We start from the raw sequence: 21,271 nt of genomic DNA on the forward strand, positions 1-21,271 counted from the left end.
ATGTCCAAAAAGACAAACTGCCTTCTAGTAACTTTTTGTTCAATTATGTATGCCTGCTTTAAAAATATAGAACTATATGTTCATTTGTTATTGCAACCAACGTGTAGCTTACTATGTTTTATGTATTTTTGAGTATTTGTAAAAACAATGTCTGCTTTTTTTTTTCTTACAGTAGAAACAGAAACTACGATCAAAGGTGATTCTGAAAGAGACATCTCTAATCACTTCACATTGTCAAGAGACAGAAGAAAGTGGAGGAGAGAACATCGAGCAGCAAACACCGGGGTACGTTTTTCTTAGAAACACTAAAATGAAAAAAATACACTCGCAGGGCAGTCCAATCACTCCAGGGGGTGTCTTGCATCGGGACCCGTTTCGTCCCGGAGCCGGCACTCCAGGCGCCACAATCTTCGTCTTCTCTTCGGGGTTCTTCGTCAAATTATTTTTTTCATCTTACGTCATCTGATCTCGCGCCTGGGTCGGGTGACGTAGGATGAAAAAAATTATTTGACGATCTCACTGCACATGCCTGAGATGGGGAAATTTTTCTCTTTGCGCAAAAAGGCTCCTTTTGCACATGCCTGAGCAGAAGGAGCGCTCTCGGGATGCCTGAGGTAGGTATCCCAGGAGGCTTTGCGCTCCCATTCATTCTCCTGGACCTAAAAAAACAAAAAAAAAATCTGAATTTTTACCTTACATAAAAGGGTTGTCTGCCCTTTTATGTGAAGTGAAAATTCTGAGTTTAGGTACCCTTTAAATTTACTTTGATGGAACTTATAATTTAACAATCCAGTCAGGGGTCCTCTTCCTGATTAAGTATCAGACACTGGCATGTAAAAATTTGTCAATGATTCTGTGTCATTGTCTTTTTAGTTGGCACAAGCTTCCATTATTAGTAGTAGTCAGTGTAAGGGCAATGGCATAAGCTGTTTTAGTTACTGGTGAGCTCCTACAGTAACAGGGTGTATTTAGAGGGGTAACAGTTTGATTCTAAACTTAGTCTGGTTTGCCATATAGTTGAGGAATCTAAAACATGCCCATATTTTAATGAGATCTATATCTCACATGCACACAATATTTTAAAGGAATCTAAAACGTGCATGCGCACGGACAAAATGCTATGCATACTTGCTGATTTATGGTAGAAGCTCCCCACTACCAATATAATGCCATCTTGCATCAATATTCATTTTAATCTGAAAGGACAGGGAGTTCAAACATTCTCATGGATTTTAACATGAATTGCTCCTAAGTTCCACTTTAAGTTTACTTTACAAGACAGGTCATTATTGCAGTAAGGAACAAGGGATGTCACTTCTGCAATAATGTCTTACCTGTCTGATCACATCAGGTTTCTCTTGTTACAGCTAAACTGCGCATCTGCAGTGTCATCTTTGGCTAGCAGGGAAACCGGCAATTCTGTCTTCTTTTGCATGTGCCAGGGATGAATGAACTTGCTGGAGTTACATCATCCTGGCACAACCGATGAAGATGTCCAAATTTTGTCTGTAGGAGGAAGAAGAAAAGGAAGAGGGCGATGGAACATAGATAGATGAGTTGGTTGGTTTTGGTTCCACTTTAAAATACAGGGCAGGCAGCAAATCTTCTCCTCTTGTGTGCTTGACTTTTTCAGTATTCTACTTTTCCTGTTCTACTTTTCTGTAAAACTGGTAAACACATTACCAGTGGCTTTTTTATCATTTAACATTTTATGGTGACTATTTTTCATTTATATAACCCTTGTTTTTGCAACTTCAGTAATTAGTTTTATTTGGTTGTGGATGAGCCCACCCTGAAACAGAACATACTGGTTGGGTTAGAAAGTTTGTGACACCCTGGAAATGTTGTACAGAAAAGCTTTTGCTGCATTTGAAGGGTCTAACATTTAAACATTTTATTGCCTATAGATGTGATACTATTTGTCAAACTTAAGAGAACTATGATACTATGGGAGAGAGAGATTTGAAAAGTAAATGTGGCCAATCCCTGACCATTTATTTTAAAATATGCAAACGTTTATAATTAGTATATTGTTGCTGTGCAATGTGACAAATGAGGAATGTACGAGTGGTCTTAAGTTTCCATACATTTACACGTTTGTTGGAAATAATCAGGATAGGAGGAGTAGTAATTTAGTAGTAGTAGAAGTCATGTCTGAGAGTGTCATGTGACTAGTCTGTCTGGCAAGCTGGCTGACCTTGCAGTGTAGTATGAGGGTTGTGTTTGTGTGCATACCAATGCCTGCCCTCACACTGCAGCCCACTGGCCGCTCAGAGAAGCTATAAGGGAAAGAAAGTTTTCATGTGGTACATCAGTGGCTACGCTCTCAAACACATTTTCTTGCTGATTGCATGAAAAAGTTAATACAATGCTGGGGAAAAATCCATCACAAAGGAAGGTGACTGTAGAAAACGGATCTAATTTGTTTTTGAAATTTGTAATAGGGTTAAAAAAAAGCCTAGAAACTTTTTGAAGAACCTTAACTTATGTAAACTGTTAATGATAGGGGTAAGCTTATCAAGTTGTCCAGGAAACGAACATTATTATGCACAAAATATGTTTTTTGTTTTTTTCAGCTAGTGGACAGTGAAGACCCAGAGGCTTTTCCTCACATTGAGACTTCTGGGTACAGGTAATGCTTATTTGTGTCTTCTATGTTTTGTGTTTTTCAATGTTGCACTTTTCACGCTATCCACACAAGTTTTTTAATTCTGGTCATTCAGTGATCACATTGTAACACTGCGAGTCTTGTCAGATTTTTGCTAGTAGTCTGAAGCTAGAAGTGACATGTTAAGCTTTAAACCCGAATTGGATAATATGGATGTTAAGGTAAGCAAGAAACTGTAGGTCTGGTGGCAAAGTTAGGTTTAGCTTCACAGGCTACTCATTTCTTAAATTGCATATGCCTGTCAAAAATTGTTTTAAACATCATGAAAATGTTAGTCACTGGACTAACCAAATGCTTTTCCTATGTCCATTTTCTTGCTCCTACACACCAGTCCTTAATTACAAATATGCTGTAAACATATCGGCTATGTATATTTGTTACGTTATAATTTCAGGGTAACAGACAGTTTGAACAGTATTCACCCTTACAGAGCAGGGACATACACATTTCCAAGGCACAAAGATGACGATGACAAAGATTACAAAAAGGTATGTGGTATCTGCTTCATTTTCTTATTGTTGCTAAAGGTGTTAGCATTGCCTTGCTGAGGCAGATATGAAAAATGTTCCCCAGTGTTAGTGTATGTAATAAAAAAGACGTGGCACAGCTTTTTGCTGAATGAAGCAGGAAGCGCCCCTCAATTTGGAGGAGAGTTAGACCTGTCAAAGTCGCATGTCTGGTCCTCCTTCAATTGTAAAGCTTTGCTCCTATCGGCAAAGAGCTATGTAGCGATTCAGGCCGCGTGGTCTCTCAATTTTTTTCTTTTGACCAGATTGCCTATACTTTTTGCATACACATGGACGCTCTTGTGTCCTGCCTAGGAAATGTTTGTTGACTATCTTTCCCTATGTTTGTAATTATGTGAATTTCTCAGGCACATGCAGAGATGTACCATGAGGTTTTGGACCAAATGACTGAAAATTGAAGGTACATATTTAGCATTATAAGTGTACCGTAAATCCACTTATTTTTCTTCCAGTTATATGAAAACTTGTTGTCCGAAAATGAAACATTGAGAGAGCAGTTGCAGGAGTCTGAGTTAAAACTTACTCAACTGAGGCTAGAGCTGGAACGAGTCACTCAGGTATTTCTGCCTGTTTGCCTTTTTTCTCTACTTCCTACTGAAAAATGACTCTCTGACTAATAGAGCATTGGCATCTGTTGCTTAGATGTTTTGTTTAGAGACTATGAGCATGGAAAAAAATGTGTAGGCAAACCCTTCATAGATAATGCTGCACTTTGTGTCAGGGGAATAAGTTTGGCATTCTCAATTAAAGAACATTGCATACCTTTATTCTGAAATGGTAATTGTGGTTGAGTCCATTTCAAGACACAGCGTAAACATTAGTGAAATAAGTCTGTCAAGGATTTTAACATTCCCTTTGCAAGTGATTTTGTACTCTGTGCTACTTTTTCAGTGTAAATGTAGAAAACCATTACCTAGTAAAAATGTCCACCATTTGCCTCTGATCACAACTTTAATCTCCATAGCTTTCGGATTCGGTCCCTATTTTCACGCAAAAAGCATTACTTTATTTTGCATGGAAATTTATTTTACAAAGTAGGCTTATAATTCTTAGGCATAACTCACAGGGCCAAGCTGCAACACAAATCTCTGTATGCAAAGGCAGTGTGAAATACTCTGATCCTTTTGGATGATTGTAAATATATCATCCTACCCCATTGTGCAGTTCTGGGCACCCAAGTTGCCACATGCTTGGCTCCAAATAAAATCTTACCAGCGCAGTGTCTGTAATGCTCACACCAAGCTACCTAGCACAAAAAACTAGCCACATTTAAGTCCCTTAAATCCTTTTTGTTCATCATTCTGATGCTCAGTTTTAACTTCAGCCGGTTATCTTGATAATGTCTACATACCTAAATGCATTGAGTTGCTGCCATGTGAAGTTGAACAGGTGTACCTGATAACATTGTGTGTGTGTGTGTCAGCTATGTCAGTTTACATCCTGCACAATAATGCAACGTCAAACACCTCTACCTCCTGGTTCCTCATACCTCAACCTCCTATATCTCACATACAGAATGATATTTCAGTGTCATCACCAAGATATTCAATTTTTTTATACTGGTTTCCTGAAATTGTCCTTTTAATGTATAAAACTGATTTTAATGTACTTTGATGCTGCTTATTCCTTCATATTGCTGATGTGCTACTTATTCCTTCGTATTGCTGTTTTATTTTCATTTACCAACAAAACATTTCTCTTTTTCCAGAGACAAGAGAGACATGCAGAAAGACCTGCCTTACTGGAATTAGAAAGATTTGTATGTTTTAGTATCTGCAATCAGTTTTATTTTTTTTTAAATATCTGTTAGATATCTGATTTAATATGGCAAAGCCACGTATGTTTTCACATTTCTGTTATATAGATACATATAACTATAGGAGTTTAAAAAAATAGTTTTTTTTTTCTCGTACATATTTTAGGTTCTTAATAAAAGTGTGGTGTGTGTGGCATCAGTGTGTTTAACTCTGTAAGTCATCAGATTTACAAAGGATACAATACAAGAAAATACACATCTTTTAATATCTAAATGGAGTAATGATCTTAACTCCACTAGCAACTGAAACATTAAAATGTCAACATGTAAATAAACTCCATAGCAGCCACAAAAGCTAAATTACCAGTTTTGGACAACAACTGAAATTGAAAATTAGGTTTTGCTTCCAAATTATGATCATTTATGATTTACCATATAACTTCATTGTCACTTTAATTACTTAAAAGTAATTTCCTTAATGAGTTATTTGGGATGGGGCTCAAATATTTGCTATACTTAGTGTACCTGTCCTCTTCATCTTCAGGAAAGAAGAGCATTGGAGAGAAAAGCTGCTGAACTGGAAGAGGAATTGAAGGTAGTAATAATTTGGATTTACTAATTATCTCCTACTGTTTACCTGCTTTTAAAAGGTATTGTGCTGCACCTATTAAAAGACACTTTGACTTTTAGTGAAATGTTTTTTTTTTTTAATTATCACCCTCCTTTCCATTAATCTAGCTTGTGTACCAGTCCTGACTTGCCCAATTCTGCACCCGTTTGCAAGAAATGCATTATAATTCTAAGTAATATATTGAAGTCAGAATCAATATGTTAGGACAAGATAATAGAGACATATATTCATAAAAAGTATTTTGCTGATTTACAGTACAAAAAAAATTATTGTTTTCTGACACTTACAGAAGTAAATTTAACTTTCAGTATAATACTGGTATGGTAAATCTGACTAGCTAACAGGAATGTAAAGCACTAACTAAACAGACCTATATTTTAGTAGTTAGACTGGTCCATCTTCGCTTTTATATAGATCCTGCAGTTGCAATGGTGCTACACATGGTCAGCTTTTTGGGCGAGCCGAGTTGGAAGAGCCAACATCAGACAGTATGTTGACATCAGACAGTATCATACACTGTGCATATACTACTAGGCAGAATGAAAATAAAAACACTGCATCATTGGTATGTTCAGGGATTTAATAACATTTAATGAACATTAAATTTATCTTTTTTATGGAATCAGTAAATGGATCCCATGTAAAGTAATTAGTTCCACTTTAATGTTTGAGTCCAAACTTTTTTTTTTTTTGTTTTTTTTTTTTTCCTCTGTTGTGACATTTAATTTCTGTAGTGGAATCAACAAAAAGGGAATTGCAATCCTGGACAGTTGTTACTGGATCTTGATCCCCCTAATAAAACTAATATTTTGGGGGCCAATAAAAAAATAAACTTTCAAATAGATTGCCAATGAAAAAATGCTCCTTTAAATTTTTGCTAGCAGAACACCTTTATAAACACCTATGAACATTCTTGTTTGAGTCATTCAGCTGGCCTTCAGTAGTGTTGTGCAGGAACTATGCAGGCATTAAAAAAATGAAGATCAATCAACTACAGCTCGAAAGAACCCTGGGTTGAGATTTGATGGCCTAAATCAGAGGTCAGCGAACTCCGGCCTTTAAGCCAGATACGGCCTAGCCGGTAGTTTGTTCCAGCCTAATGCCCCCTTGCCAATCCAGCCTAATCCTGGCCGGCAACCCACGGCAGAGCTGGAACAAACTACCGGAGCTGCATGCGGCTCTTGGACCTCCGTGTTGTGGCTCCCTTCCCTATTTACTGTGGCCGACGTTAACACTTCTGCCGCTGGGGTAAATAGGGAGCTTTCCCTCTGCTCCTTATGCGTTGCGGAGGAGAGGGATTTCCCTTCAGGTAGTGTTCCTGGTGGGGGGGGTGGGGCCATTAGGGTGGGACTCTCTCTCTCTCTCTATCTCGAGAGAGAGAGAGAGTCAGTCAGTCCAGCCTAGTGTGCTCCTGCCTACCCCTGAAATGGCCTAGTGGCCAAAAAAGTTTGCTGGCCTCTGGCCTAAACAATGGTTTTAATGGTTAAGTATAATTGGTTAATTATAAAGCCCCAACGTTCTAAATCTTCTCAATGTTGCCTACAATTTTAAATTGTTACTTATAATCGCAAGTATGCATGCATAATATATTTCACATTATTTTACAAGTATAGGATAATCTACAGGTAATGATTCATTATTAAACGTTATTATGTCAATTGAGTGACAAATTCATTAGATACGCAAGAGAAAAAGATAGACTTCTAAAGTTGCATGTGTCCTAACCTTTTTTGAAATGAGGAGAATAGATTTTTGTTGTACAATATAGTTTCTTGTTTTTACCTTGTGAGGTTGCTCTTTAGGGCCAGACCCACAACTGGTCGGCTATATAGATGTGCATTGTGATGTGTGCTGCCATGTGAGGTGAAGCAGCTTATTTTTTGGTAAAGGCTGCCTACTGCAGGATCGTGTATGAAGATGCTTGAACTTCTTTTTGTATACACATGAATGGCTGTGAACCAACAGGGTTACACCCATTGCGAAACCACACCCTTTTAAATGGGGGGGGGGGGGGGGCCTGTGTATGTATCAAAACATTTTCTTTTGTTTATATAGAATATAAATATAATATGTATGGTTACTGCTTGGGTCTGTATTCCTGATGGCAAGATTTATCTTCTGTTCTGGTGATCTTGTCTTCACTACAGTAAGTGATGACATACCTGAAATGTTTGTCCAGGAACTGGTGGTGTGGGAATTCTTCCATTGGGTAAACCTTCTGGTGACAGCTGTGTATAGTAGTTTTTTCTGAATCTTGCGAGAGGACCTCTTACTACTTCTTGTTGTGCCTCTGGAACAGAATAAAACAACAACCTAAATAAGACCCTTATTGCTTTGCACTGTACCTAGACTGACCTGTTTATTGTTTCTAGAAGATAACTTACACTAAAACATTCAACCTATAAAGACAATATTATATAAAGATATTACCCTTTTACATTATTAATCTTATTGTAATGATATTGGCATACATAGGAACAGAACTAATGCATACTGTCTAGGTGGAATACATAGAAATAGAAAGTATCTGGGGGTTTTGGTAGATCATAGACTTAATAACAGCATGCAATGTCAAGCTGCAATTTCTAAAGCTAGCAAAGTACCTTCTAGTATTAAAAGAGGAATAGACTGCAGGGATCAAGACATAATCCTGATCAAAGCATTGGTCAGACCTTATCTGGAATATGCAGTCTAATTTTGAGCACCAGTTCACAAAAAAGGATATTGTAGAATTTGAGAGAGCGCAGAGAAGGACAACTAAACTAATAAAAGCAATTGAGACACTCAGTCATGAGGAGAGATTAGCTGAACTGAATCTATTCTTCCTTGAGAAGAAACTTTTAGGGGGGATATGATCACCCCGTATAAATATATAAATGGTCCATATAGAGAACTCTGTTTCAAAATTATTCACTCTGAGATAATTTCAAAGAACAAGAGGGCACTCTTTGCGTCTGGAGGAAAAGAAGTTTAAGCTCTGGATAATGAAGGGATCCTTCACTGTAAGGTCTGTGAAAAAGTGGAATAGGCTCATTCAGGAACTAGTTTTAGTAGTTTTGCTTTAAGAAAAAGCTGAATGATTTTCTAGAAGCACGGAAAATAACTGAGTATTAAAGCTTTAAAGTAAAGATAACAGACTGTTGATCCATAGAACATCTGATTGCCTCATGGAGTCAGGAAGAATTTTTTTCCCTCTGTTGGAGCAAATTGTACCAGGGTTTTTTTTTTTTTTTAACCAAAGTTTCATGTCCATAGGGTTTTATATCTGGGATTTTTCCCTAGTAGTTGAACTTGATGGATCCATGTCTTTTTTCAAACTGACTTACTGTAACTATGTAATGTATCACAAAAATCAAAATCAAGCCCCACCCAGTGACAACCATCCCAGTGCATTATCGAGGTGCAAATACAGGAGAATCCAGTAATGAGCCAAAATAATATATAAACCTCCCTGGCGGTATGAATAATGAGGATTCTTTTTTAAACATTTTTATTGACAAATAGTAGCAAAAAAACAAATTTAAAAAGCCACAAAAAGTGCAAAAAAAGGGACATGAAAAATTAAAATCGAACTAGACAATACAGAATGCCAATTACACAGTATACAAGAAAATAGGGAAAGGAGAAGGGGGAAAAGTCTGTGCCTGAAGCCTGCAGATCCTCCAGAATACCACTGAAAACAGAATACAAAATAAGTACTAAAGCAAGCGAGCTTCTATTGCTTGTTGAGCCACCAGAAAAACAGTTTGCCAGGTTTCCAGAGGGCCCAGAAAGCGCAATATCTGAAAGGTGTAGGAGAGCACGCCATGGATACTGGATCATGGGTCTATTCAGCAAAGAACCGAGTAGGTCGTGTACTGCCAAAAACTGGATAGTTTAGGACATGTCCACAAAATATGGAGCATATCACCGATGGCATTACAGCCTCCAAAACATTGAGCCGTTGATTCAGGATCAAAGCGTTCCAACCTTGCGGGGGTCAAATACCATTGTAATAATACCTTGTACGCAGATTCCAGTGAGGTCATATTAATAGAACATGAGGATACAGACTTCCATACATCTTCCCACACCTCATCAGGTTGGTTGCAACCCAGATCCGCCTCCCATCTACATACATATTACTGCGATCTGGCGGAAGGTACAACAATATACTGTCTGTAGAGAAGGTAGATAAGGCCCGGGGATAACTGAGCCAGATAGCATATCATTTCAAACAAAATGAGAGCCAACAGACTATGCACCTGCTCCACAGAAGGCAACAGCCAATGACGCAGTAGCATGTATCGGTAATATTCCCTGAGGGGGATTTCATAGGTTGTACGCAACTGATCCCAGGACTTAACGCCTGAAATACCAACTAGGTGATAAGCCAAGCTTAAACCCTTTGTCCTCCACCATTGGAACGCCTTAGGGTTCATATGTCCACGAGGGAACGGGATTGAAACAGATTGCAGATAATGAGGATTTTTAAATGTAAAAGCGGTACATTTAAAAAACCCCGGTCCTGCCTACCATCTCCACGGTCCCACCTCCCAGCCAGGCACTCGCGAGCAGATGCCAGGCCGGCATTTGCTTTCCCTGGCCTTGCGTCACAACGTTCAAACGCTGGGGACGCAAATGCCGGACTTTGCTGGAGGACGCCGCTGGAACGTGGAACCATCTAGGCTTTTTAATCATCCTGGAAATTCCACCTCGAGTATGGCTTGGGGTGGGTCACCGCTTTTGGTATGGAAAATCCTACCCGAGCCACTCGGGAATTCCGCCAGGGACGTTAAAGAAATCTAATAGTATATACAGTCCTTAATTTGTTCCAGATCATTGGACTTATACCAAACAAATTTTTCCCATAAGAAATAAAAGGAAAATGATTAATCCGTTCCCATGAAAAAAAAATCCTATAGTTATTGGCATAATATTGATGGGGTTGTATAAAATAATTTAAACACTGCTTAATACTAAAGTACATAAATACAAATGCAATCAGGTGAAATAAATGAAAATTTAACCTCACTTTACCTTGCTGAGAATATTTGAGTGCCTGCTAGGATGGTGCTGAGAAGGGAGGAGGAGATGTTATGTAATTCACAGAGAGTTATAGTGTGGGTTCACTGAATTATAGCAACTGGCATACTGACACTTGTGGGCAGTCGTGGCTGACTCATACAGTGTTGACTCATTTTACCCATACAAATTCTAGCACAAAGGTTGTATACCAAGCAAAATTTTTTGTGTACTGTTTAGTACTTTTACCAATTTGGAATTATTCTAAAGCAAACTTATACTTAGGTACCACTGTGTGTATGTATAAATATATATATATTTATTTATTACACTATATATGAATTGGAACTAGCACAATTATAAGACTATTTTATATTTAATTTTTATGTAAAGTATTTTGTTTTTTCGTAACTGTCTTCGTGGATATAAATAAAGTTTAAAAATAAATAAATTTAATGGGAATGGTGAGAAGATTTTGCAGTATGACAAATCCAAAAAACATTAGAATCGTCATTAAGCAGTTTAAAATGTTGGTGTTATCTGTTATATTCGTAATATATAATTTTATTTTTTCCAGGTCCTTTCTGACTTGAAGGCGGATAATCAAAGACTCAAGGATGAAAATGCAGCTTTAATAAGAGTCATCAGCAAGCTTTCTAAGTGAGGAGGCAGAAAAAGGCAAGGATGATTACAGCCATATCCAGTATCAATATCTTTGGCCTGCCTATGCCAACATTGGCTTGAAGGCCTGCTGGGCCTGAATGCTGTCTTCCTGGATTTAGCAGCTACTGCATAGGACTGTTGTGAACAGAAGCAATGTGCAGCACACACTGGAGCCAGACTGTCAGAGCCAGCATCCTAATCCTGTGAATGTGGAAATCTGATCTGCTAGTTTTGGGGTTTTATTTACATTTTTTAAAAACTGTGCATATTTAAATATATAAGAGTACTTATATCCATGTGTCTGCAAATCATCAGAAGCCAACCTAAAATGATGCTTAGAAGCCTGTTGCCATCCTTGGTTTAACTAACCAAATTACTTTGTTCTTTTCCCCCTGGCTAAAACCTGTGATTTGGTCAGAAGAACCTTTTGGACGATTCCTGTCTCACTTCATCTACAACTATTACACACTCTTGTTACTCCAGCAAATGTAGTAGTTTTACAAAACCACTAATGCATCTCCAGTAGACAATTAGATTGCAAATTTACATTAAGATTTAATATTTTGTAAATAAACACCATGCAACGCAGTTACCCTATGTCTGCCCACTGATAATAGATTTGAAGGCATGCCAGTCTTAAGAACAAATTTACAACATTTAACACGTTGATGACTCCATAAATGTTGCGTGCAGTACACGTTTTTTAGCTTGTTTAACCGTGATATTGTTATTGCCTTTATGCTGCATTGTTCAACAAAATTCATGTTGGGTTCTGCCAAAGTACGCACTGAAAAGTTCCAAGAAGCCCATGGTTGGAAGAGCTATGTGAACACTTGAGGAATGTATGGTTTCTGTAGAAAATGTCATCAAATCAGGTTGCCAGTTATTATTTTTCTAGTGTATAAACATAAAAGAAGCAGTCTGATCGGTTGTTTGTGAGTTGCACTTTTTTTTTATTATTAAGTCACCGTTATCGCAAGTCCAGACTTTATTCTTCCAAAAAATGGAATTATGTTAATTCCAGGAAGCATTTAATTGGTTTTGCAGCCGTCTGTGAGATTTCTTACGTAAGTCGGAGCTCTCCTGTTCTTTTGCAAGAAGCATTTTAATAAAATAAAGATAAAAAAACACACATTCTATCTCTGTGCTTGGGTGAGAATAGATATACACTTGTTGTGGTTACAGCATAGTATCTTGTTAAAGCTAACACAAGTGATTCTTCAGAAATTTCACTGTGTAACTTTGACAAATGCTGCTTAAAATAGATGCACCCAAGTTAATGCCATTGTTTTTGCATGTTTTTTGGCTATTTTAAGCACACCTCACTTGTTTCAAACATGTCGAACATCTCTTTATAGCAAAAATTTTGACAATGGTTTGCTGGCTTCGAAAGCTGAAAACAATGTTAAGGGAGTTCCGCACCAGGAAGAATATAGATGCTAGCAATCTCTTAATAAAGTATTTGTCCTTTTTTATGCTCTTGTGCAATTATACATAATGTCATATGATAGTCTTGGCTTTCTTGTATGCAACTGAATAGATGACCATTACACTGTAAACTCATTTGTTTGTGTGAATGCTTGTGTATAATCTCTAATTTTTATATTCATAATATTTAATGTTTGTATATCATTGTGTAATGTTTGTTTTTTTTTCTTTTCAACTAAATTAACTATAACCATTTATTTTATTTTTACCAGTCAAAATTACATTTTATTGTTGAATATATCCAGTGTTACCTTTCAATGATACTTTGATAGTAGTTTAGGTCACAGTTGAAAAAGGAAAGTTCATTTTCGTGATTTACTTTTGGCTCTGTTCTTTCTAGGATTGACTAGCGTTTGTTTGCAAAATACTGTTATTAGGTTTTGCATGAGTTGCAAAAGGCTTTGGAACACTGAACAATGAGATGTAAAATGGCACGTTTAGAGGCCTAAAATGATTCTGGTTGAGTAGGGAAGAACAACTTTATAAAGCCTTTTTAAATTTGTAGGAGGAATCCCATTGGCCATACATGTATTAGTGAAAGGCTTACCTTATAGCCTTGCCTAAGAAATACTATGTAATGTATTTCAAAGACCCTCAGACATGCTGGTTGGGTACTCCTGGGTAGATTGTATAAAGTCAGAGAAAAAAAATACTGACATTCAAAGGTAGAATTAGCCACTTGATCAGCTAATTTTAAAGGGAGTGCATTTTTAAATGTTGGTTAGTAAGCTGAATACGTAATTTTTTTATTTTTCATTCGCACGCCATCGAATCCTTTTAGGTCTTCTGTCCTTGCTGTAAATTATTTATTAGCCATCCCACCCGGTGAGGCAATAACAGTAGAAGCAATAGTGAAAGTTCTTCTTGTTCCCTATTTTTTTATGTCTTATATGCAGTAGATTGTTATTATTTTTATCTCAATAGCCTATACCAAAAGTGGTATTCCTACTGCTGGTCAGCAAACTTGTTGAAAACATTCATCTGGGAAGCATCACATCATCATCATTTGGGTTTGTAAAGGAATTTCATTTGAAAAGACCAGTCGCTGCTGGAGAAGCTGAGATTTATTAGGATATAAGCAAAATTAACCCATCTATGTGGAGTAAACCTTTTTTTCAAGTATCCAATCACAAAAAAGCAGTTTTCACCCCTGGAAACATAGCATTGTGGTGACCTGAGACTGTAAATTTAAAGTTTGAGTGCACGGAAGGATTGGATAATATCAACTTGTCCATCTCTTTTTATCTGAGAACATCTTGCAGTGTCTAAGCTTTTTTTTTTTTTTTTGCATCCCATTGTTAGGGCAGTCTGCAAAATTCACTGGAACAAGTGTCCCCACTAGAAGAGCTAGCTGATTTTTCTTATCTTGTGCCAACTAAAAATGTTAGACTTTCCCTACGGTCCAATTAAGGTGTAGTAAGAACAGTAATACAAACCTACATTAGCTCTAACATTACCTAGTTTTGATTCAAAAAAGTAGCTTGCTCCAGGTTTTTTGGCTTTACCAAAAAATGGTGCACCACAGTTACCGATGGCGCCCATATGAATATTTTAATTTTCCTTAAACCACCTATCGCTACTGCAGAACTAAGTTTGACAACATATGCCAGGACTTCTTGAGGCTGGCCAATAAGTGTAAATGCAAATCTGTGCTTTATGCTAGACTACCCTAAACCCTCACAAGTTTTTCTAATGTCTTCCAGCCAGTTATATGCCACAATGGGTCTTTCTGCAGTTATCTGTGATCAGTCTTAGATGATGCAGAGTGTTTATGACATAATGACTGCAGCAACATGTTCTGTTTAGATACACTTCAAAGCCATGACACCTAAAAAAGTAACTGTGGGGTACAGATTTAGATTTAGGATCGATAGTTCGAAAAAAAAATTTTTTTTTTTTTGTTTTGTTTTTTTACACCAGACCTGTAACGTACAGCATTCACTCTACCTCTCCAGCATCATATTTCTATCAAGTAGCAATTAGTAGCTATACCTTGAACAACTTCCATCATGGAGGTCTTTGCCAGCTTCATACATCTAGAGATTGCACTTTCTCTATTCCTTTATATATATATATATATATATATATATATATATATATATATTTATTTATTTATTTTTAGCCCTAGAGCGCTTGTTTATAACTTTTGTTACTGGAACCTCTGCCAATCAATTTTGTACCCAGCTCAAAAAAATGAAGATGCTGAAAAAACACAGATCTAGATGACTGCAATATTCAAATTGAAATTTGGTATTTATATATTTTTTATAATTTTTTGATTAAATGTGAAAATTGTAGTTAAAAACTGTAATCGCATGATCAATCGTGTGTCAATTTCACCACAACAATAATTTGACTCAGTAGTTTGTGTGAGTCTCGATATCTGCATATGTTTCTGATGAGGTGATGAATTGTGCCCTGTGGAATCTCTTCCCACACCGAGACCAGGGCATTAGTGAGCTCCTGGACAGTTTGTGGCACGAATTGGTAGAGTTGGATGCACCAATACATAGTGTCCCTGATTTTTCTTTTCTGGTCTGGGAAACAAGGAGGTCAGTCAATGGCATCAATGCCCTTAATCTTTGTTGAACTACCTACACACTGGGTCACATGAGGCTAGGCATTGGTGTGTACCAGGAGAAACTCAGAAGTAGATGAATTTGATTCAAAATTACTTTTTCCCAACTGGACACATTGATAATCCAGCAGGTTAATTGACTTGAGGATCTACTGTATTTAAATGTTCCCTTTAATTTTTTTCGAGCAGTGTTTACTTCTTTTGGTTTCCTAAATCGCTGGAAAAAACGAATTTATACTCCCGCAGGTTCAGTATGGTGAATGAGCATTGAATGCTATTGGCAGGATTATTGAGTGGGATGATGGGGGGGGGGAACGGAGGGAAGCTTGAAAGCACCCATCACATCTAAAGATACGTTAGCTTCAATATATCATTTTTTTTGTTCTTTGGTTTAGATGAGCTTTATATTTAGCTCAAACACTGCATTCACCTCTCTGGAAAGTTTTTTGGCTAGGAAATGGTAATCACTGAATAGCCTTTCCACAAGGAATTTACCAAACTTTACAAAACTTTATCTTCTCAGTACACCTTTTCATCTTATTCTGGTTACCTTTATGGTGCGTTATCCACCCAGTGTGAAAAAGATTTTCCAATATTCTTTTAAGTAGTTGGTGGAAGCTGGTAAAGGTTATTGGCTTGTTTGGTAAAAACCCCCCACAGTGGATATTCACTCCACCAAATAAACTTTTTTTTTTTTATTTGGGGGGGGAAAAATCACACTCCTAATGAATTTAAAGCAGTAGACTGCTTACTAATACATTACCATTGGAATGTATTATTCAACCAACAGGACAATTTTATTACATAATTCCCTGACCAGTGTTTTGGCATTAGGTGACATTACTAGCAATGGCAGGAATAGGATTTCTAAGATATGTTCATTTTTTTTATCCTTATGGTAATTGCAATATAGTTTTTCTAAAGTAAAAAATATAGCACTTTTAAAAAGCAAAAGTATTTTGCTTATTAGCAACATTTGAAGTTTGTTCTGTAAGTGGACCATTGCCATTATCGGAACCAAATTACACCCTTCTGTTAATTTGTTGAAATGGAGCTAGCTAACCAGGACTTTTACCATCTACTAGAAGTGGAATATCACCAAGAACTTTATTTGTGCTGCAAAAAAATGTGATAAATAGTGTTACAGAGCAAGAAGGCAAAATCCAAAACTCAAAAAGGGACTGTTTTGAAGGCAAACTAGCTTCAGAAATTGAAAGTAAAAAACCAAACTGTGGCATCCATTTTTTGTCACTTGTGTTGGCTCTGGGAAGCTACTTTCCTGTGTGTATCATTCCTCATGTTTTAGACAAGGGCTTAACGTTGTATATTATTTTGTAGGAGCAGAATAATAAAAGTGTAGCTATTTGGCTATTCAAGTCAAGTGCTTGGTGTTGAGCTATTTGAGAAGCCCCTGTCACGTGACAACCCTTTCTAGATTTTGTTGAAGACTCTGACTTTTGTTTGCCAAGGTTTGACTCCAGGGGTCACTGTTGCGTAACGTCTGGTTTAAAATTGTGCCATGCCTTTTCCACAACGAAATAAAATGCATGAATACAGTAATAACATTTATCTGTTTATAAAGAAACCTATTTTATATACATAATGGTAAAATATATTTATTGTATTTTATGCAGCAATTACAGCTGCAAGTTCTGGCCCTAGGCTGCTATTAGGTGTGCATTTCATTTATTCTGATGCATTGCACACAATTATGGCTTTGGGTGAAGCACAGGAAATGAAAAATATGATCAAAAAGGGAATTAAAATCATATATGTTGATCACGTCTGTTTTTGTCTCATGTTTTAAACATATAGTGATTTGCTTTTTTATAATATTTTATATTTGACTACTGGAAGAGAAGTTAGTATAATTCATTCATAGGCACTACCTTCCCAAACTTCCAATGAAAAAAAAAAAATAGATGTTGCTGGATCAAAGAAGAGGGTGTTGCACAAATAAAGGAATGTAGTCTTTATAAAACGAAGTAGGCTTGACCTGTTTTTCAGACTTTCATCAGTCTTTTCTTTATGATTAATTCCTGATTTATTGTAGGCCATGCACCCCAAAAATCAACTCTCTGAGCTTCACAACAATTGATAAAGCAGCTAAATCCCCATCATGTAATTTGTCTGCTACATAATGTACAACTGCACTCCAAGCCAATAACTGAATACACTGATGAAGTGCATAGTTGAGAGCTGCTAAATTTTTACCCTATGCACCTTTCCCAAACTAACCCTGTGACTAAAGTGCTTTTTTCTGTCACTCCACTCTGTCATCAGGATGCTCTTTGTACTGCACTAATGTACTACCACACTGTGATGCACCAATAATACAGAGCTACATTAATTTGTGAAGTTCAACTTTAACCCCCCGGTGTTATTTCCCAGCGTGGCTCGGTTAATTTACAATATTAAAAGCAGTAACCCCGGGCCACACTGTTAGTGGAATTGCTAGGAAGTTTTCAAGTCTTACCTGGTCCCCACGTGCCCGTGGCATCCTCCAGAGATGCCAGGCTACACAGATAGCTACCAGCATCTGTGTCCCCAGTGTGTGAATGTTGGGGAACGCAAAGCCAGGGGATGCAGATGCCAGGTGGGCCAGGCAGTGCAAGCGTGCGGCTGGGAGGCAGTACCAGGCAGAAAATGTATTTATTTATTTAAAAATAATTTAAAAACTTTAGTGCTTTTAGTTACTTTTTGTTCTTTCAGATTCTTGCAATGTTTTCATGTGTAATGTGGGGAAAAGGTATTACACACACACACACACACACACACACACACACACACTTTCCAATGGCTACAATTCATGAATGTGGCTTTGTATTAGAAAACCCACCTTATTCACCAGATATCACCCCATCAGACTATTATCTGTTTGGAATTTTAAAGAAATGCCTAAAAGGGAGAACTTTGACTCATGATGATGTCATCAAGGCTGTTGAGGACTTCCTTGAGGGCCAAGATGTTGAGTTATATAAAAAGAGTATAAAGGTTCTGCTTCATGGGGATTATATTGAAAATGTATGGAAAATAAAGTTCCTAGCTTTTATCTTTATGATTGAGGCTCATTACTTGTCAAATATCTTGTGTGTGTGTGTGTGTATGTATATATATCCACACGTGTCTTAGGGCCTATTTAGGTTCATGGGAGTGCATGAAAATGCATGATTTTTTTCCTCCTAATAAACCTTTTTGTTCTGGCACCTTGTAATGCATAATGATGCACAGTGAGATACTCCTAAATAGTAATAAATTACACATTTTATTCTGCTTGTAGAATACTGATGATGGTTGTTGATGCTTACATGATCAGTAGGAGTTTAATGAATGCAACTCTGTAAATTGTTTAAAATACAAGCAAATACCCTGAACAGCAGCATTTCCATATCGAAACAAGCCAAAAGCCCACTAATACAGGCCACAACAGACCTCTGAATAGTAATTAAAACCCATTGGGGTTTATTGACCTTTATGATGCTTTCAAAAAAAAAAAAAGTCTTGGCTGGACAAACTGGATTCTATGTAGATAATCTGGATGGATCTGAATAATCTGGATGGAATGTTCAGGTTCTGTAAAATCTTTCAATTTGTGTGTGAAATGAAAGGCAGACCTTTTCTGTTATCACATATTTAGAAGGGTTGTAGCCCTCCATTATGGTCAAACATTAAATCCCTATTATATTGCAGGAAAACCAATCTTGATAAATATATGTAGGTTGCCACTGGTTACCTTTACTCTTGGGCTATAGTTGTGATCATGTAGTTTCAAAAGCTTTACTTTACATTGCTGGTCTGGAACAGGTTGAAAGATGAGGACTTAAGGTACCTTTTGTGAAGTGTTGCAGGTCTGTAACTAAAAAGTTTGGATTCCTTCTGCAATGGTGTCCTTGACTTAGTGAAATAAACTAACAAACAAACCCATGTAAAGGACCACTTTGCACTAAGTAGATATGCCAGTTTAAAAAGGAGTTTTAAGTTGCAGCTAGCCCCTGTTCATGTTTAGGATACACAAAGTAAATTTTTAAGTAATTGTAAAATGGCCAAAATTCCTGACTCTTGGAAGGTTTGGATGTGCTTGGCCACCATTGCATTGTCTATAAGATAATTAAAAAAAAAAAATCCATCAAGAAGTAGGGGGTCTCGGTATTAATGGCATAGAACATATTCAGGAACTCAGGTGCAGTGATTGTGGTTGTGTGAAACGGAGTTCCTTGAGGTCTACAAAACATTTGACAGATGATTTAGAGCTTCTGGATCTAATAATTATTGAAAGGTTGTGTGGGGATTGACCATTTAACTGGATGTCCAAAAATGTTGCAGTTAGACTTGGAAGAAAGGTTATAATAGATGTACTATCAGCAGCAATAGAATTACTAATTGTCATTTTACAATTGCCTGGTGATTACTAATGGTAACATCCTAGATTGTCATATGATTGGATGACTTGAATGTGTGGATTAAACCTTGTCTGTAGTTCATGCATGACAGTTTGATAAAAACTTGTCTTTGCCTGGGTAAGATAAGAGAGGAACAGTCTTTACTACCTGATTCTTGTGTCATTGTACAGCTGCACCCACATATCTTCAAAACAGTGCCTCTTGATGGAAAGGGTAAGTATTGATCTTGTTTTTTTTTTTTACTAGTTTTATTTCAGTCTTTTTTACACAAATATGTTTGCAATTTTTCGATGAATAAGGCAGTGTCACTTAAATGCCTCTGTTCATGCATGGTGATACAGGATTTAGAGGGCTGGGCACCTACCGAAGGACAAACTTGTTTATTGACAAAGCCATTCATCAGCAAGTTAGCAGCTTCATTAACACACTGAAAAGCCAGTGAAATTGCTTTGTTTATAAACTAAACTAAACTAAGCTATGAACTGATTTCCAGCCATTGATCACAGTGCTGCCTGACAGAGTTATCATGTAGCTTGTTACACAAGCAAAAATTAAGGTTTATTACTGAATTCATCGTTTGCCACGTTCTTATCCTGTCTCTAATGACTCCCTTCTAAGTAGGTTGGTTGGGATGATCACCAGGAGCTACCTCATTTGCAGAGGTTGCTTGGGGCCTAGTTTCTACAGAGTTTTTACCACAGAAGGTGTTGGGTACTCTTTCCTACTATGCAGCATTTAGGTAGCATCTACCAGGTGCTTTTCCTGCTTGCTAAAGAGCCATGTGCAACACTGAGGTTTATTCCTGCTGCCTACTTACAGTAACTTTGGTCATCTCCAGCCATCTGACCCTCATTTTCTACTAGCTATTTTTGATTTGTAATTACTTTATCCTGGACTTAGGCTGTCTTACTGCTACACATTTGTAATATGTCTGCAGTGTTGCAGTAATACAGTCTACCCTGTCCAGAATCACACTCATGGTAATTGGACTGCCTGTACCATCCCTTCTAGAAAATTACTGAAGTCTGAAACCTGCAGTCTTGTTATCCTTTGTCCCTATAGTCTATTTTGTCTTCAGAGTTCTTTCTAGCTTCACCGGTTGTGACAGGATTCCCTGCCTTGTCAACTGCGGTTGCTACTTCAGTCACACAAGTCCTTGTACAATTTACTAAATTCCTTGCTGGCTTTGGCCACTGAGGTTATAAGTGTGCTTATTAGCCTTCCTGTGCAGATTCTGTTTTTATTTGTCACAGCTTTTGAGCCTCAACAAATTAAATGTGGGTTCTATGCTTAATGGTGACACCATGTACACCAATAAACAAAACAGGCAAGTAAGCACTCCATCCCCTAGTCTCGCTGCAAAAGTCTACTTGTACTACTGTGAAATTTCAGAGACACACATGCTCTTTGGTGCTTTCCTATAACAACAGGAGCAGCCTGCATATATGCCCTATAGAGGTCTTCTAGTGGGGGTAAAAGTTTAGGATTCATAAAATTGCCAAAAAAGGTATACAGTCAAAAAATAAGGGGGAGAGGGGAACCAAACTGAATCAAAA

The 21,271-nt window shown here is 37.3% G+C and overlaps 1 protein-coding gene across 12 annotated transcripts in view; it reads left to right on the top strand.

Moving 5' to 3' along the window:
- PPP1R12C (protein phosphatase 1 regulatory subunit 12C) overlaps positions 1–18,371 on the top strand; it is an 80,131-nt gene extending 61,760 nt beyond the window's left edge. For 11 of the 12 annotated variants that reach the window (XM_072426297.1, XM_072426303.1, XM_072426296.1 and 8 more), the window contains 7 exons: positions 173–285; positions 2,577–2,632; positions 3,063–3,156; positions 3,648–3,752; positions 4,904–4,954; positions 5,496–5,546; positions 11,164–18,371. In XM_072426297.1, coding sequence (XP_072282398.1) covers positions 173–285; positions 2,577–2,632; positions 3,063–3,156; positions 3,648–3,752; positions 4,904–4,954; positions 5,496–5,546; positions 11,164–11,250 — 557 coding nt within the window. In that variant the 3' untranslated portion in view covers positions 11,251–18,371. The remainder of the gene's footprint in view (positions 1–172; positions 286–2,576; positions 2,633–3,062; positions 3,157–3,647; positions 3,753–4,903; positions 4,955–5,495; positions 5,547–11,163) is intronic. The other variant, XM_072426298.1, reaches the window with a different exon arrangement.
- Positions 18,372–21,271: the final 2,900 nt, after the last annotated feature.

The sequence above is a fragment of the Pyxicephalus adspersus genome, chromosome 11, assembly GCF_032062135.1.
Source record: "Pyxicephalus adspersus chromosome 11, UCB_Pads_2.0, whole genome shotgun sequence".
Taxonomy (NCBI): Eukaryota; Metazoa; Chordata; class Amphibia; order Anura; family Pyxicephalidae; genus Pyxicephalus; species Pyxicephalus adspersus.